Genomic DNA, 19,081 nt, shown 5'->3' on the forward strand with positions numbered 1-19,081 from the left:
AAGGAAAATCTCCTACAGAGTTGAACTGAGACTGGAGTGATGGCTCACGCCAGACAGGCAAGACATTGCCGGAGTGGATTCTGGACAAATCTCTGACTGTTCTTGAGAGATCCAGCCAAAGCTCAAGACTTAAACCTCATAAAACATCTGTGAAGAGTCCTGGCATGGCAGCTCAGACACTCACCATTCAATCTAACAGAGCTTGAGAGGATCTGGCAGGAACAATGGGATAAACCGCCCAAATCCAGGTGTGCAAAGCTTCTCAAGACTTAACCAAGACAAATCTGAGCTGTAACTGCTGTGAAAGAGGCTTCTAGAAAGTAACGAATCAAATTTCTGAAAGATTACAGTTTTTAACCAATTATTCTAACCCACATTAACCTAAAAACATTACAGGTTATTGTACAGTATGTGGAGTAAAAGCAAAAACGGCATCACAAGTGTACAAAAGTGAGGGAGCCTAAATTCTTTCTGGAACCATGGTAAATCAAGTCTGATTAACAGGCTGTTCCAGATCAGAGGATGCTAATGTGACAATGAAAGTGAGACTGTGTCGCCAACGAAAACAAAGTCGACCATTTCAGTGTTTACAACTGGGTGATTTTAGTGTCTAACAGTGTGCACTTGTGATTTTTTGGGCACAGAACATGTGATCTTCATGAGGAGGTGACGTGTCTGCAAAGCTTTCAGTTGATTTAAAACATATAGGCAAGTGTCGTCTGTTGATGCACTCTACTGGGTTTGGGGTTAAAATGTATGTTTTTTTAAAACACAAAACTGATTTCCACTAAACTTAAAGGGGACATATCATGAAAATTCCACTTTGTTAGTGCTTCTACACATTAATTTGGGTATCTGGCATGTCTACCAACCCAAAACCTCTGGAAAAAATTCTCAAGCGCGCAGCCGCCTGGCTGTTCACACGGGATGCGCATTTCTCCGCACTGGTCAGCCTTTCTCCGCTTGTTGTTGTACCCGTTGAATGTCGGGGTTCGGGGGTAAATGATGGTCTTCATAGCCCCCCCCACCCCTCTCTTTCTCTCTCTGTCTGTCTGCTTGTGTGCTTGTAGTGGATGGGCAGAGGGGGACATTTAATTATGTGATTGGGAAAATTAAAACTCCAGGACAACAGAAGGGGAATACAAAGTATGGGATGCATATTTGATCATTTATATCATATAAAATATGTAATTTATATCGTTTAAAATCATGGGGGGAGGGGGGAGCTGGCTCACTAGCATTTAAAGGAACAGGCACTCAAAACAGGTCACTCTGTGGAGGGCTGTTTTAGACAGGGTAAAAAGGGTGCTGTTTTAAATGATCCTTGTGGTATTTTGACCAAAGTATGTTACAGACATTTCATTAAGACCCCAAGGAACCATATCAACTTGTGGTAAAATGGGCATGCTATGTCCCCTTTAAGGGGACATTATTTTAGTTGTTCCCTTTCCTCTTGTTTGTTATAGGTTTTTTGTATATGTTAAAGGAAATAGCCAAAGGCTAAAGTCCAAGGCAAGGGAAGTTCCTCAAACGCCTCAACAGTAGTCAAGACGATGCTTCCAGGCAAATACATTTGCATAATACACACTTAGCAGCGGCCGGCATTTCTTACACAAGTAAGAAGCGGTTAACCAATCACAACCTAAAACCTTGACTGACAGTATATTTAATTTTTATTTAATTTATCATCTCTCCATCTCTCTCTCTGCAGATGTGATCCACACTGTGGGGCCGATTGCTCAAGGAGGAGTTGGAGAGGAGGAAAGGAAGGCTCTGAGGTCATGCTACGAGAACAGCCTGAAAACAGCCACTGAAAATGCTGCACGTTCTGTGGTAAGAAGGACGAGATGAAGGGATGACAGAGAGAGAATGAATGAGAGCAGAAACCTGAGAGATTACATTTAAAAAGAGAAGGATGGGAACCGGTGAAGACGGGGGCAAGGACAGTGTGACGAGATCCTACAGTTTAAACAGAAATCTGAGAGCTGAGAGAGGAGAGTCAGGAACTACACACAAACAGTGTTAACTCATCTGAAGCTTTTATGAAACGCATCAGGCAGGAGGCTTCACAACAGAGCGCGGTGTTAAAGTCAAAGAAAAACACTATAGCAACACAAAAGTAACTTCAGAGGGATGTGGGATGAGAAAGAACTCATGCAGGATGTGGGAAGAGAGAGACTGAATAATTAGATTTTCTCTCATCAACAGCGGAATTCAAAGCAAAATGTCATGTTTACTAATTGCAAACAATTATTTACAGTTAAAGTTATATTTCTTCAACATTCTGAAATTTTGTATTTTTGCTCTCTTACCCCCATAATATATGCTGTGTATGAAGAGGCACGCTGACTATACCATGATATAATTATGGCTCTATCTAATAATTCCAGATAATTATTATAATGCTTTCTGTATGTATGTATGTATGTATGTATGTATGTACTCTTTGTATGTATGAGAAATGCATATCTCGAGAACTAGTCATCTTACGACGTAAGGCGCGATCACGACAACGGCAAGTGATTTTCCAGTTCGGGGTTCTGCGTACAAATGGAGTCAACTGGACTTTGTAGCTGAGCAGCTCCTTGTGCTGCAGCGGTGGAGAAGCTTCATGGTTCTGCAGAATGAGCCCAACAGCCTTTACTTGTTGCAGCTCAAATACTGCAGGTCATTCATACAGTTTTAGAAAGACAGCTGCAACCAGCATCACCACAGGCCAAGCAAACAGCCCATTCCAAACAGGCAGGAATGGGCACTGCACAAGACTTTAGATGAAAACAGATGTTACTCTAGATTAAAATCAAAACTGCAACCGTGCAAGCAAACAAAGTCAAGTCAAATCTGATTTATTTATATAGCACATTAACAGGAGACACAAGACATTCATTGTGCTGAAGGCAAACAGGCACGTCAGCCAAACATGTTGATATATTTTAACCTTATTTAACCTAATTTCAGCCCAGCAACAGTGTTGTGTGTGTGTTTTTTTTAAATAACCCCCTAAAGCTTTTTGTTACTGGTTCACTTCCATCGATTTCTATGTTTACCTTTTCTCTTGAGGAACTTGTGAGTCATATCTGCTCTCACCCTGACTTGCCAGCTTCACAGTCTGGTCAAAAGAACAGTTCTGGAGACACAGAGAGCATCCTGGCATCTGCTCGTATCCTCCCATGTTTGACAGCCGGTTGAGAACCTGCCAGATTTGATTTAGTTTGAAGTCTCCTGGTTGCATGACTCAACTCTGTGCCAGGGATGTGGCATGGACCTGCCTGATATGGATTTCAATGACTTAAAGTTACAGTTGCTTAGATTTCTATTATGCAAATCCTCTTTTTGATACAGTTAATCCATTGTGTCTGTTTACAATCTGTAACGGCCTCTCTATTCAGTTGTTTTTATTGTTACTGTTGTACTGTCTTTCCTGAGCAGGTTTTAAATTACCCCCGCACTCACACGGGATTCGCAGGAAACGGTATCAGAGGTGTCTTAAGTTACTGCTAATGCAAACTCAACATCACTCCTGCTGCTGCTTCAGACTAAAGGAGAGGTTCATTTTTTATTTTAAACAATCCCCTTATGCCCTTTTTAAAAGTTATTTCTATATTTCTGTAGTTGTTCCTACTGACTCTGCCGATAGCAACAAAAACAACTGAATATAAAAACATTCATTTTGAAAACACACTCACCTGTTACTTAACAGAATCTAATGTTAAAGAAAGTAAAAGAAAGATCCTGGATCCACCCCTTTGATCTTTGTCTTTCTTTGCCATTGTGCCAAATTTCATGGAAATCTGTTCAGTAGTTCTTGTGTAGCCCTGTTGACAAACAAACAAAAAAGTTGGTAGGTGTTAAAATACAACTTCCTTGGTGGTAGAAATAGCATAGATTAAATGGTATGGATTACAGCTTGACCTTTTTGTTACTGAAATATAATAACATACAATAAATAAGTGATTGTTTCCTCTCTGTTGGTCAGCATATCCATCTTTTGAACTACTATAATAATGCCTGGTTGTCACTGCTGACACTGCTGCAACAAGATAATCAACAGTTTGGACTTTAAGTACATGTGAAAATCAGAGGATGGAAAAAAGGGCTGCCAGTCAGGACATCATCAAAGATCCAGCCGTGTGTGTGTGTGTGTGCGTGTGCGTGCGAGCGTGCATGAGCGTGCGTGCGTGCGTGCGTGAGCGTGTGTCTGAGAGAGACTGTTATGTAATCAGCAACAGACTCTAACCACTTTGTTTGCCATCTTTTCTCTGCAGGCCTTCCCCTGCATCTCCACTGGAATCTACGGTCAGTGCATGTGTGTGTGTGTATAAATGTGTGTGTGTCTCATCCTCAGACCACAAAAAAATGCAATGCAATAAATGACATTTCCATCTAGTCTGTGTGAGTGAGTGCATGAGCGCATGTGTGAGTTACTTTAATTTTCTTCTTTTTTTGCTTCAATTGTTTATTGGTCGCTCAGGGCTTTAAACTCAAACTTGAGTTTTTTTGTGTTACACAGAAAATCCATTTTGGTCCAACAACAGTATATCTGTGTGTCTCTGTTTATGCGCTGTACACACTGGCTGTGTTTTCCGTCGAGTGCTTGTTTCCAGTATCAGTGTTTCTGTTTAACCAGAGTGCTGAGCCGCCCGGGGCCACTTGTCACATTATCTCCTGCAGCCCAGAGGTGGTTCTCTGATTAAGGCCCCGGATTAAGACTGGCAGATTAAGATAGATTAGACGAGAGATAGTGTCAGATTGACTGTAATCCCCCTTCACACTGGCAGGAGAGAGAATTAAGGATGATGCTTAAGCACTCCCCAGGGTGGACCCGTTGACAACACACTCTTCCATAGCTTGAAAAGAGGAAAAGGCCAAAGTTCTTATTGACTCAGTGAGTTTCCTATGTCTTCCTGTTGTGACTGTGAATTTCTCTTTCTTTCTTCTGGAGTGTTTTGTTGCGGTAAGTGAAACTGGAGCATAACAAAAGGTTATCTCATTTTACTGGAAACAATATAAATAAAAACTTAAGTACGTAACAAAATTCATGGGACTACAACACCACCTAACGGAACAAGACAAAACAAAAATAACAAAAATAACAAAAACAAAATGTTAAAAACAAATAAAATCCATTAAAACCACTTAAAAAGCATGTAATAAAAGGCTTTACTATAAAAAATAGGTTTCGATCAATGATTTTAAAAGCAGGTTAAGTTTTTAAATCTTCTCTGGAGTTTCAGAGCCTCTTGGTCCTGATGGCAACAGCGTGGTCACATTTAGTTACAGCCTTGATTTATGATCTACCAGCAAGTGTTGGTTGGACCATCTGAAATTACGGCTTGAAGCATCGGGAGTTAGGAGCTCTGTAAAATAACAGGGGGCCTGAACAGGCTGATCTTTAAAACTTATTAAAGAATGTTAAAATCAATTCTAAATTTAACTGGCAACTAATGAATTAAGTTCTGGGCCCTAAGCTTGGTGTTGGTTAAAATACGAGCTACATCTGCATCAGATGTAGGATATAAGTGTCTGCAGCTACAATTGGATGAAAAGAAAGATGGAAAACCTGCTTTGCTCATTCTCTTCAAGAATATGTTCACACTTCTTCTGAATAGCGGGGGGGGACATCTTTTTTTATTTCCCTCTTTGCTCATTTGATAAGAGGATATAATGAAGGTTACAGGTAGAGCTGTGACTTAACTGCTGTTGAGCAGTGGAACTCAGCGCATCACTGTTTCACCCTCTTTGGGATGTGATGAAATTGAGGAAAAAAGGAAGCTGTGGTGCCAAAATGGCTTCCAGCCAGTCGCAGTAGTAGTTTTTGAATAATGCTACAGACGACCTGTTTGATTTAAGTTGGATTTGAAGCACTGAAAACCAAAATGTGTTTTGAAGAAATTGAAACGTTACGAGAAAAGAATTGTCACCAGTGTTTCCCACTTCACAGACATCCAGTCATCGCTCCAATGTCTCACACAAAAAGAAAAGTTAAAGTTTAGGATTTGCGCAGCCACAGAGGCAATTACATTCCTTCCAGCTGATTAGACCTTGTTATAGTTTAGTGGGCAGACATTTGCAAGGAATTATATGAGGTCACTTCATTTACTAATAAGATCAGTAAATGTGTTTTGGTGCGAATTTAATTTCTGACTTGATTACTTTATTAGAAGCTTTTTTATCTTCGTTCAAGTAAAGTTTTAGCCTGGAAACCATCTGACCTGGTTGGACAAATCTCAACCGTTTATCTAAAATGGGGCAGGTTGGGCATCATGACAGACAGAAATCATCCAAATGCAGCCCTGCCAAAGCATTTTCCTTTACAACCAAGTTGACTCCAAGTGAGTTGTCTTGAATCAGTTATTGTAAAAGTATTTAACAAACTCGACAGTTTACCACAGGAACAAACAACTACTTTGTTAATTTACAATGTCCCTGTGTGCTACGTCACACGTTTCATTAATCTGATTGGTTGTTGGTCTGTTCTGTGAGTGTTAATGACAACTCTTGGGAAATCCAAAATGAATGTAAAAGTTCCAGACCCTTTTGCAAACATGTTTTTGAAACCAAACTAGGAAAAGTTAGGTTATGTCATAGATGATCAGTGTGGATGGTGTGAGTACAATTTGCCGGATTCTGACACCTTTGCATCTGTTGACTTTTTAATATTAAACGAAGACCATGATCTTTCCTTAACTAGCATGTGATTTGAACTAACTAGCCATAAAAACACACAACTTACTTTCGTTGCCAGTTGTGGATATTGTACAAATTCATTCCTTTGGAACAATTCCCTATTATGTTCTTATGTGAGTTGATGTTGCTGTTGAAAGTCGATGAATGTAGTTCGTGGGAAATTCACAAATGCTAGTGCTTATTTTTCAGGCAAACTTTATTTGATTTAAATATAAATCACAGAAAAACACTTTTTTCCAAATCTCCTGTAGTGTGAAAACTGCATGTGTTTATTTTGATGTTACACTTAAACGATGAACTGTTCGGTGCAAATTCTCACCCCTGTGTATTCCCCTGTGGTCTGATGTTGAACCCTCTGTTTTGATGTATGGAATAATTACTGTATAATGCCACAGCGTGTTTGTTCAGGCCGAACACTTTGCCCCATGATGAATTTTCTCTGCCTTTGTGCTGCTTTTCCAACTGTGGGGATCATTTTCTAGCAGCGAAAGGTCTCGTCAGCTGAACGAATTAAAGAGGAAACGCTGTAGTTTTTCTCCATCCGTCTGCTCATAACCAACAAGTGTGTTGTGTCTGCATCTCGCCCGAATAAGCAAGTTGGGATGGGAGGAAGTGAGAAAACACAACTGTCAGAATAATAACAGGAAGAACGGATACCTGTATGGAAAAAGAAAACACAGTGCATAGCACCGAATGCAAACAGACGGATCTGTCACTGCATCTGTTCCGTCGTGTGTATATTTCTGATGTTGTGTGTGTTCCTGTAGGATATCCACCTGAACAGGCTGTGCACGAGGCGTTAGCAACTGTGAGGGAGTACCTGGATGCACATCATGACAAGGTGCGTACATGTGTGTGTGCGTCTGTGTGCTTGTGTCTGCATGATTGGCAAATTTTCCTTACCATTTCCTCCAGGTATTTTCCTTTTCACAGCTGTTGTTTTTGTTTTCTGGTGAGAGCAAGGAGAAGGGTGAATTGAGAGAACACACGCACACGCGGTGACACACTCACACACCTGAACATAAATTTAAACACACACTCCCAGGTTCTGTCTCTCATGCTCATGGCAAAGTCTGCTTTTTAATTAGCTCCTTGCGGGACAAACACACACACACACACACACACGTTTTCTCTCCGGAGAAACGGCGAGCAAAGAAAAGACAAAATGATGGAATAGATGACTGGAGGGGAGGGACAGAGGGGGAGAAGGGGGCTGATGGGAGATTGGAACAAAGAAGAAAGTTTCCAATCAGTCGTTTACATGCTCTAAACTCTCCTCCCTTCTTCCTCCCTCTCTTCTGAGGTCTCCTCCCACTGCTCTTTTCAATCTTTCTCTCTCTCTGTAAGCACCGGGCTGTATCACCTCCCAGAGAGGGTGTTGACGATGTTATTGTTAGCGCTGGCGTCTCCAGAGCCTCTGCAGCGATGCCAGTCGACTGATGCAATCTGCGAGCTCAGTAAACGAACATTAAACATTACATAATTTACCATAGAGTACAACAGTCAACAAGCCTTAAACGGCTGAAAATAAGACCAGAAAGCCGTTTAAGTCAATGAGACGTTTATTTACGTTCGGCTCAGAAATAGCTCCACTGTGTTTTCTTTATGGGGGGAGAAAGTTTTATTGTAAACAAATGAGATTGTGAGACCTACTTCATTTGCATGCATATAAAATAAGACTGTTCACCAGAGGAAATTGCGTTTGCACTTGAATTGAACTGCTTCAATTTGACAATTTTTTTAACAGTGTGTTTTGTTGGGCTCGCTCTGGCTTGGAAAGCTGTAATGTAGAAAATGAAATTGAAAATGGCAGAAACACTAAGGCGCAAAATGGACTGAAGGAGGGGCAAGGTGCCAACAAGCTCCATCAAGTGGAATAAAAACACAATCATTTATTCATAAAACACAAACAACGCTGTGACAAAGTGCTGCAAGAAAGTAATAACCAAGACAGCTCCAAGAGATTCAGTTATATTTTTCATATTGGAGTCAAAGTTGACCAGAAAATATGATGTTTGAGATCAGTTTTCAAATTAAATAGGATCCTAAAGCTCAGTTTTTACCGTAGCTGTACTATAGACTGTACGCTTCTCCACTTCATCCCACTATCCAGAAGTGGAACCAAATATCCCGCATTTGAACGCTGCCATCTTGTGGCAATGACTTCATTTGGAGCTAGCGTCTGCGTCAAAGTTATCGGGGGATGATGCTGTAGTACCGAGTTCATGCCGATACATACGCTCGACCAATCAGGAGTCAGTCTCAGTCGTCAATCGTGACGTTTCACCTCGTTTTTATAGCATCAAATAACTAATTGAAACCAAACTTATTGGAAAAATAAACAACAAACGCACATCAGTGTTTGGTCCATGTCCCATCCACTAACATGGATGAGGCCTGGTTTATGACCTCTACTGCTGCCAGCCACCAGGGGGCAATTAAGACGTTTTGGCTTCACTTTTGGGGAGCTGTTCTGTTTTCACTCTCTATATGGAGTCTATGAGGTGTTCATGCAAGCTTTTCCAGCTCACGTTGTGTATTGCAATGAACCCACTGTTGCATTAAACATAGAATCCATCCCTTTCACTTTTATTTCTGTGTCTGTGGTTTTGGAAAAGCAAATAATTTGACACCACCTCCAAACGTCTTGGTCAGTCACAGGAGAGTAGTTAGTGAACTTTCAATTTCGGATGTTCAATATGAGCTGTGGGTCAATATGGCTCAGAAACATTTGGACATTTAAACGTCTCTAACCCCGTGTGCTGAAGACGATCCTATGTTATGACTGAAAGTTCCAAAGCAGCTACTTAATAGACCTTGTGGTTTGATTGTTTGTTTTTTTTCAACCACTGTCTGCGAGATTGCGAATGAACTCAGTTGTTTTATTTCTGCTATAAACTCGTTTTTCATTTATTAAAAACCATATAAGACGGTAAACATCCTACATATTACATGTCAGGATGGAGATGTTTTCTGCCTCCATCCGACTTCACACAGTCAGTGAATACAAAGTGAACCAGGCATGACGTGAAAAAGAAACTTGCTGCACACAGACTTTCTGTACGAGACAGGAGTATTTACAGCCTCTGTGCTTCACGTAAAGACAGCCAGTCGTGAGCGAGCACATTACATTCACTTGAGGTTGTTGCTAACTTTACCATCTCCCGGGTCCATGTTGCAACGGTATCAAAATGAGCTCCCTGCGGCTGCCATTTTCTGGAGGTCATTTTGCATCTTCCCTCACAAGCATTTCCCTTACTTTGAATGAGAAAGGCTGCAAAATGGCACAAGTGGAGGCAAGTTGGTGTGGAGGTTAGAGATTCCGAACCGTAGCCCAGGGGATGTAGTTACTTACTGCACATTTCCATATCTCCCTTTTAGCCTCCATTCAAATCCTGGCAAGTGATCGTAATTGTGCAACAAGCTGGGACTGAAAAACCCGGGCTGCGGGCAAGCAGGCTGCTGAAATGTCTTTGAAAGCAATGAGACCTTAACTCCCACGCCAGGCAGAAAGTAATAGAAACAGCCTGGCTATAAATTGTACTACCTTGCCCAGAACGGAAAATCTTTGTAGAGACATCATGGTGGTAATAATGTTTGTCAGAGTCTGAGAAATAAGAGAACATGTTGGAGCTTATGTCCCAGGATGCATTATTTTACTGTAGCTACTGTAGCTTTAATCCTCTGACATATATTGTTATGTACTCTACTGAATGTCCACATATACAGAGCATAATGTAAATATTATAGACTAGAGAGCCGGGGTCTTAAGAACACAAAGTTTATTGTCATAAAGGAGCTGCACGCACTCGCCCAGTGACTTAATATTATTTGGAAGTTAAAATGTGTGTGTGTGTGTGTGTGTGTGTGTGTGTGTGTGTGTGTGTGTGTGTGTGTGTGTGTGTGTGTGTGTGTGTTTGTTTGTTCACAGTGGTGGACGAGTTTGATGCCATGGCTCTGGATTGAGTCGACTCCTGTTTGTTTCTCACACACTAATGAGATAGATCGAGGACCTTGTGCCAAATACACAAAGGCGCACGCACACACGGTATAACACACATCCATTGACACACATTCTAATACAGTACAAGTACTTATAGATCTACACTGAACTCCTCCCTCTCTCTAATCTCTTTCTTTCATTTTCTCCACCCCCAACCTCTCTTTCTCACACACACACGCGCACACACCCTACAGCTTTCTGTCCCTATTGCTCAGTGTAGTAAGCGCTGTGTTGTGGCATGATTATAATAGGACGCTAATAGGGGAGTAATGGACTGATGCATTAGCTGCATCCTCCTGGTATCACCGCCGCACAATGTCACACACTTTTACATTGTTGCTTCCTCGTAATAAAGGTCATTCTGTGTGTGTTGTGTGTGTGTGTGTGTGTGTGTGTGTGTGTGTGTGTGTGTGTGTGTGTGTGTGTGTGTGTGTGTGTGTGTGTGTGTGTGTGTGTACAGCTGGACAGAGTCATCTTCTGTGTGTTTTTGCCGACGGATAAGGAGCTGTATCTGAAGAACCTCCCGCTCTACTTCCCTGCTGGTGAGTTGTCTTTCTCTCTCTCACACACACATGCACACATGCACTGCAGGACACACACGCACACACACGCACGCCTATATACAGTGAGGACAACTCAGCCCAGCTCAATTTAACTGCACACGCTTATAGAGACACACACACACACACAGTGGTGTGATAAACATTGTGCATCATCCACTGCGTGCTAATTGCTCATTCAGTACTTTCACACATGCACAAGGCCATTAGACACAGAATATATATAAACACATTCACAAACATGCACAAAGGATACAAGGTATGTGTCTTATGAAATATAATACACAAAAGCACACACTCACACGTGAGGACATTTAGAGATACAACACTTACGTATCGTACTTGTGATCCATATTTTCTGTTTACTGGAATGGTCTCTCCTGTAGCTGACAAACTGAGAAACGGCCTTGTTACTTCACTCATGAATTATTTTATTTATTCAGTCAGTTTAATTCATCAGAACATAGATTCCAGTGATTAATACGTCTTTGAGTCACACATTTGTTCCTGTGAGTTAACACACGATGACAAATGCAAATCTGTGCTACACACACTCTGTCATGTAAGTTATGCTGTGGAATTTTTCATTCAGAGACATACAGGAAAAAATCTACAAAATCTACTTCTATCTTTTTTGAGTTATTGCACAACTAAAGTTAGTTATTTCTTACCCTTCCTACCTGACATTTACAGGCATTCACAAGTAGTGTGTGCAAAAAAAATGTATATCCACATAACCAGCTTAAGGGACATTAGTAGGACTTGTTATTTTCAATAGTGATCTAAACATTTATTTGTTATTATAATTATCATATTATTATATGACAGCAAATTTATGTCAGTATGGTCAGTATAGGGCTGGGTGTAGCATATTGATAGTCTAGATAAATAATCTGTCAGCACCTTTTACTGGTCATTAATTAACATGTTATATCTTGTTTATTTTTGTTGTTCACAAACACTACAACTTTGTACTCGGCCACTTTGTTAAATTGTGCAAATGTATGTTTGACAGGGTGAGGGAGCATCTTTGTAAAGTCATCCATGTGTTAGTATTGGTTTTGTATAGTAGTTCATAGATAGCTGTTCAAACTTTCACTGTTACAGATAAGTGCACAAGTGTTTCATCATCTGAAGATTTCAGTAGTTACCAGTAGTTGAGACCCATTCTGATTTAAATGAAGCATTTGAAAACCAAGATGGATGCCATCCGATTTGTAGTCTGGCAAAGAGAGAGACGTACACAGATGAGCCTAAAAAAAAATAAAGTCTCGCCCAGACACTGTTTATTAAGGTGGATGACATGATGGCGGCTCAACAAAGGTGAAAAATGTCTTGGTCATCCAGGGCTCATTTTTCTGGTAAGTTTGGTTTTAATTATTACGGGGGAAACATCGTGACTGGCAGCTTAGTCGGCAGGATCTCTATCCTGTGGCATCATCCCCCGAATGTTCAGATATCATTCGCGCAAGATGGCAGCGTTTGTATCCGGGATATTTTGGCTTCATATCTGGATAGTTGGAGGAAGTGGACATGTGTTGTCTATCCTTATAAGTGTATGGCCTTCACTCTCAGATAAAGTAAATAATGGTGGTTATCTTGTAAAAACAGTGCATATTCTGGGATATAATAAGTGAATGATCGGTTCTTACAGTCTGTGGTGGATGCAGAGGAGATGGGGGGTGTAAAGACCTGAGCGACTCTGACACCTCACATATTACAGGACTTGTAGGATGTAGTTGCTAACATCCTGGTGCCAGATACAACCGAGCACCTTCAACCTTCAGAGGTGTAGCTGAGTCCATACCTTGGCAGGTCGAAGCTGTTCTGGCAGCACATAGAGGACCAGCAGCATATTAGGCAGGTGGTCTTAATGTTTTGGCTCATCAGTGTAAACAGAACATATGTGGCTCAGTGTAAATGACATTACAGCTGGATTTTATCAGTATATCAGACACCTGATGGGAAAAATGTAAAAACTGTGAGGAGCAAACTGAGGGAAGCTGCACACAATCACCACACTCAGCTGTTTTTCTTATCATCTCACTCTCGGGACCAAGGCAAGAAAAATGTTTCCCAGGACACTGAACTATTCTGTACTGTAAGCTGTAAGTTTTCAGACATGCACCGAAGTCCGGACATTTTCCTGAAATGATCGAGGGGCTGTCTGTTGCCCCGGACTTTTCCTGCCAGCCCCCTTCGTAAAATGTCTGCGTGAGCCCATGTGAGAATAGAGCAGGGAAATATCCATACAATCCACAGCGTGTTGATGACGTCTCTAATGCGCGGCGAACGCCAAACTGGAAAAATACAAACATGTCAGGATGAAGAGGAGGTGCCATACACGTAGAAGATGACAGCAAAGGTGTCAACTTGGAAAGACAACGAGATTCGAGGGCTTGTGGCTGTAAACAAGAACATGTGATTTCCACAGCGATATTCCCACATCATGTCCTGCCTCCTGCATGTGCTACCCAGACGTCACATTTCCCTGCTGTTGTGAATGTGTCAGACAATCTGCTGCTGCGTTTTCGTGTCTGAAAACGACTTAAGTGCTGTTTGGACCTTGTACTGAGCATCAGCCGTTTCCTTTATTTTCAAGTGGAAAAGTTGATTCTGACCAGTCGTCTGTGTTTTGCTTTCGTTTCTGTGTCCACCCTTCAGCATGACCAATGGCAGCAGCTTATTGTTCAGGTAACTGATTGAGTGATTGTTTGATTGATTGTTTGCTCTATTAAGGGGAATAACAATTAATCTGACAGTAGAATGGCAGCTTTAACTCCTGTGTGAAATATAAAGGACTTGTGACAGAGAGAAACTCTGACATTTCCTTCTACAAGCGCTTGTCACATTATGGGGGAAAAAATTGCCAGCTTTTTTTTTCACCTCAGTTAAATAAAAAAGCTTTTTTGCATTCTGTGCATTCCTGAATGGACGCCGTTGGCCTCAAGCTAGTTTACAAACTTCTGCTGTGGACGAAAATGTTAAAATCTTTTTCCTCCGAGGGTGAAAAGTTTCTGGTTTAAGTGGAGAAAAAGAAATGACAGCCACAATTGAAGCCTCCAAGCGTCTTGGCTCCATCTGCGCATCCTGTCTCACCTACTTTTCAAAATGGACTAAAGTGAAAGTAGTGTGCCATCATTGCAGATTGATCTGTGTGGTTAAATGAAGTTTGGTAAATACGTAAATTTCAATGTTGGCTTGAGCTGTGACATGATGACTTCACCCATTTGTTTTGATTACGCTGGTGATTGATAGCGTTATAATGCCAAGCAGTCTGGGCTCCTGAGCCTGATCAGTCATTCACTCAATTATTCAAATTAAGCATTGGTATTACAACTGCAGACCATAACCTCTAATGTCTCGCTTTACCACTGCCATAAATCAAACTCACCTCTCGCCTCAGAACAGTTTGAGAGAATGAGTTTCAAACATCTCATGCTTTCTGCTTTCATAGAACTTATCCTTTTTCATCTGCTGCTACAGAAATAAACACAAGATGAGCAAAAGGTTCAGAAAGGTTCTCTCGTGGCTGCACAGTCCCGCATCTAATTTGATCAGAATTGTACATTAACTTCAGACAGAGCTGGTCACTTAAACTCCTATTCTCAAAACACAGTTAGTAAAAAAACTGAATTAGTGCCTTTGCCAGCTGCCTCTGTCAGTTTGTATAGACTGTACCATGCAGTTACAACCATCAGGCATGTTGTATGATGCCGTCCCGTCCTCGACCAAAATACCTTCCCCCTTAAACAACCTGCCGATTTTGCCGTCCCCTCTCAGGCATCCCGACATCCCCTATGAGAGAGAGACATGTGCAGAGAGACAATTTGTGTGTGCTGATGAGCATCCCGTAGTTAATGCTGCTAACTAAATCATGGGGTTCCCAGTTAATCCTTAAAAGTTGAAACCGAATGGCATCGAAAGAACAGAAGGACGGCGCTCTTTGCCTCTCTGACGCTCTTGGTCTCTCTCCCACACAAACACTGACCATCTGGCACAGTCTAATTGACCATCAGCAGCGCTGGTAGAATTTCTACCCGCGTCGTTGGTAAGATTTTACCGTCTTCGGCAGGCAGACAGGATTTAGCATAAACTCAATAGAAACCACTTTCACTGTGCACGTTCATGCAACAAGCGTTCAGTTCTCTCCTGCAGGAGTGTTGTCCCAGATCAGCTCCAAAAGTGAGTCAACAGCAGATACACTCCCAAGTAATATTCCAACCAAGTTTGATGAAAATCCATCCCTGCATTTTTATTTTACACACACACCATCTCCCTTGGTAAAAAACATAATCATATTGCCTACTGGTAACAATAATCAGGCTTTATTAGTTTAATTAACTCCAGTCTCCAGCATTATGTGACAAATAATAAATTCATGAAATGAGAACAATTATTTACAACAAAGATTATACCAGACATACCTTCACTCGCTCTACTGACGACGACGACAACAACAACAACAGAAGCGATCACAGTGAAACAAGGTTGAGCTGGAAACCAAAGGACGGAGCGTTGTGTTTAATTTTAAATGAACGGAGAAATTTCATGGGCTCAGTGGCAGTAAAGTCAATACAACAGAGAAATGCCCCCGGGGTTAGAATATATCACTCAGTATAACATTAATATGCATGATGCTCAACAGATACGTGTATAAAGAAGCAGTGTAAAGCAACAGCAGCATGAAAGAGCAACACAGTAAATCATATAAGACAAAAACATACCATAAACTGAGAATTACAAATATTTCACTTGTATGAGACGGACGAGGAGTTCAAGAAGAGTGAGAGAGAAGAGAAGAGCTTCATGTTAAAAGGGAGAAGAATCCAAACAACTTTGCAGCCGTATCTCTCACATGAGCTTTAAAAACAGACACTGGGGTACGAGTCTTGATATTTTTATCTTTTTTCAGACAGTAGTGGGATTTTTTTGGAAGGAATTCTCTCTTATTTCAATGCGAGCCTCAGGGAAGATCAGTCGCTAACACTGATGGGATCTCAAACTGTGATGCCCTTATATTCTGTGCTTTATACAAAAATTGAAATACAGTATGTTGGGAGTTTAATGGGACGTGTTTTGTTGATAACAATGAAACAATGATGAAGAAAAAGCACCAACCCACATTAAAATACAGTAGAATGTGCAACTGTGAGTCTGAGTTGAACAGATGTAACAAGCTGTTGTTCCTTGTTTTACACAGAACCTCAGAGTCTGGAAAAAGTAAATGAACATTCACATGCAAGTAAAGATTTTTATTTAGCTTCAAAGAAGAGATAGTTTTGATGTTACATTACATTACATTACATTTCATTGAGCTGACGCTTTTATCCAAAGCGACTTACAATAAGTGCATTCAACCTTGAGGGTACAAACCCAGAACAACAAGAATCAAGAAAGTACAATTTCTTCAAAAAAGCAAAACTACAAAGTGCTATAAGTAAGTGCCATTTAAGTGCTACTAAATTGTTAGTTTAAAAATGTTATTCAAGGTATAGTCGGATGTAATGTAAGATGTGCGATTGTCTGAAGGATGCCATCGATCCTAGTCTGCCATCGATCCCAGTCGCCAAAATATGATCTCACTGAGAGGTCATACAGACAGAATGCCAGAGTTCCTCCCTCTGAATCCAGCCGATAGCCTCGGAGTCGACCACTGCCACACACCCTCCACAAAAGAGGCAGATTCCTCCAGGCCTGTGTGGTTCTTTCTTCACAATAGACAGTTTCTTTCACATTTCGGTGCTGATGAGACAAAAGATGAAGTATTTTGTTATTTGTGAAACGATACAAAAGTATAACTCAACGAGATGCTCAACATTCCTCCGCAGACGACTTCTGACTGCCCACCTATAAAATGACTTATTTCTGATAATAGTGTGATTTTATTCTCACGTTACTTTTGAGAACCAGATTCTAAATGAGAGTTGATGTTGCTCTGTTGTTTTCTTACATGTTTGCCACGATGACTTTATGAGGTCATAATAAATCAGTTTGTGTTTACAGCTTGTTCCTCTGCCCTCAGCCGGCTAAAATATTCAATTAATGCTGCTCTACAGGCTCATGCATAACATTAGCTTGATTTCATGGTCAGTTTGTAAAGTTATTTTATGTAATGAATAATAAACCACCCAGCTTTAGAGGTGCTTGGTCAGTTTTCTTACCTCTGTGATGAGGCAAAAAGTCAACATATGAAATGTAAGCATGAATCAGCACGTTTATCCTTCCCACTGGCTTGTTTGACTAAAAAGAGATTCTTTTCCACAAAAGCAGGTGTGTCACTTTAAAAAGATAAAGTTGTTGCTCGCTCACGGTCTTTCTTGTGTCTTTCTCGTCTAATGGACGTGCAGCAGATTTTGTAGCAGCAGTGAGCGAGCAGTAGCGGTGCTTGGCTGGTAGATGGACCGGAACTGTCTGTCTGTGTGACAGAGCTGCTGCAGGCGGGCCTCCAAGTCGCGGCTATAAACCTTCTGTGTCTCCAACACCTGGCACTACACACTCCACACTGGCTGTTACTGATGTGTGCGTGTGTGCGTGTGTTTTTGCATGTTTTGAAAAGTGACTTCAGCCATATTGGACTGGGGGTGACTACTCCTCACTAACAGATCCCTCTGAAGCAACCAGGCGCTCCAATAGCCAGACTGTTGTTAACCGCTGTATGACCAAGGTGAAATGCACTCTTCCCCGGTTTTACTTTTCATCCTCTCTCTCTCTCTCTCTCTCTCTCTCTCTTTCTCAGCTCCCAAGGAAGCCACTGTCAAGAGTAAACTCTGAGAGTGGATTTGTCAGATTTTGTTGCCTTGGATACACACCGCTACGCTCCACATCCAGATTCCTCCTCCTCACCGTTGACGCATATCAAGACCTTCCTCAGCCGGAAGACAACTGCTAAATGGTTGATTCTTGATTTTGAAGGTTAATGTCACTCTGTGTCTACATGCACATCGGCCTCCCTGCAGATTTTGAAAAATTCCTCTGTTTCTTTCCACTAAAGTGTGAAATGACGCTGATATATCCTCAGCTGAACTCTTAACTTGACCCTTATTCTCTGAAATCAGTTGCTTTACAACCTGAGTTCTTTGCCCTGTGTGCTTTTTGAAAATCTGGATTTCACTGTGAGTGCATCTGACAAAAGCTTATTAAAATGAATTCCACAGGCTTCTGATGTGTGAGAATTGATTATTTCTCGACATGCATGAGGTATGAATCAGTGAGCTGAGTGTCACAAGGGAAAACTTCACATGAATATTTCCTTGCCTGTTTCCTCATGTCTGTATGTGAAGGAGAAAGAGGGACTGTGTTTATCTGTCAGCAGGGATGGAAAAGTACATTTACTCCAGTACTGACTTCAGTACAATTTTGAAGTAGTTATTGAGTATTTCTATTTTATGCTTCTCTTATACTTCTACCTTTTATAATTTAGAGGAAAATACTGAACATTTAACAGCACTGTATCTACCTGACAACCATAGTTACTATTTACTTTGAAGATTGAGATCTGCTTCTGCAATGTGTAGAGAATACCCAGTGGTAGCATCGGTAAGACTGTCAATATACAATATATTTATATTGTGTTTAGTGGTTTCCAATATTAATGTGCCATAATTCGACAAATAGGTGAATAAATAAGGCAGTAAGAGAAAGAAAAGACTAAACAGTTTTCTGTGTAAATCTAGAACTTAGGTAACACTTTTATTTATAATAAAGTTTGACTGTCAGAATGATGATAGAAACTGTTTACATTGTCGATTCCACTGAAGGTAAGTAAAAAGCAATAATACTGAATTATCAGTGAGCCCTTTCCCTCATCCATCCACTCTGTCCTCTTAAG

At 41.0% G+C, this 19,081-nt stretch overlaps 1 protein-coding gene across 2 annotated transcripts in view; it reads left to right on the forward strand.

Annotated features, from left to right (window-relative positions):
• macrod1 (mono-ADP ribosylhydrolase 1) overlaps positions 1-18,409 on the forward strand; it is a 113,330-nt gene extending 94,921 nt beyond the window's left edge. The window contains exons 6-11 of one of the 2 annotated variants that reach the window (XM_035161927.2): positions 1,712-1,833; positions 4,266-4,296; positions 7,455-7,528; positions 11,151-11,232; positions 13,915-13,944; positions 17,990-18,409. In XM_035161927.2, coding sequence (XP_035017818.1) covers positions 1,712-1,833; positions 4,266-4,296; positions 7,455-7,528; positions 11,151-11,232; positions 13,915-13,919 — 314 coding nt within the window. In that variant the 3' untranslated portion in view covers positions 13,920-13,944; positions 17,990-18,409. The remainder of the gene's footprint in view (positions 1-1,711; positions 1,834-4,265; positions 4,297-7,454; positions 7,529-11,150; positions 11,233-13,914; positions 13,945-17,989) is intronic. The other variant, XM_035161925.2, reaches the window with a different exon arrangement.
• Positions 18,410-19,081: the final 672 nt, after the last annotated feature.

The sequence above is a fragment of the Hippoglossus stenolepis genome, chromosome 7 (genome assembly GCF_022539355.2).
Source record: "Hippoglossus stenolepis isolate QCI-W04-F060 chromosome 7, HSTE1.2, whole genome shotgun sequence".
Lineage (NCBI taxonomy): Eukaryota > Metazoa > Chordata > Actinopteri > Pleuronectiformes > Pleuronectidae > Hippoglossus > Hippoglossus stenolepis.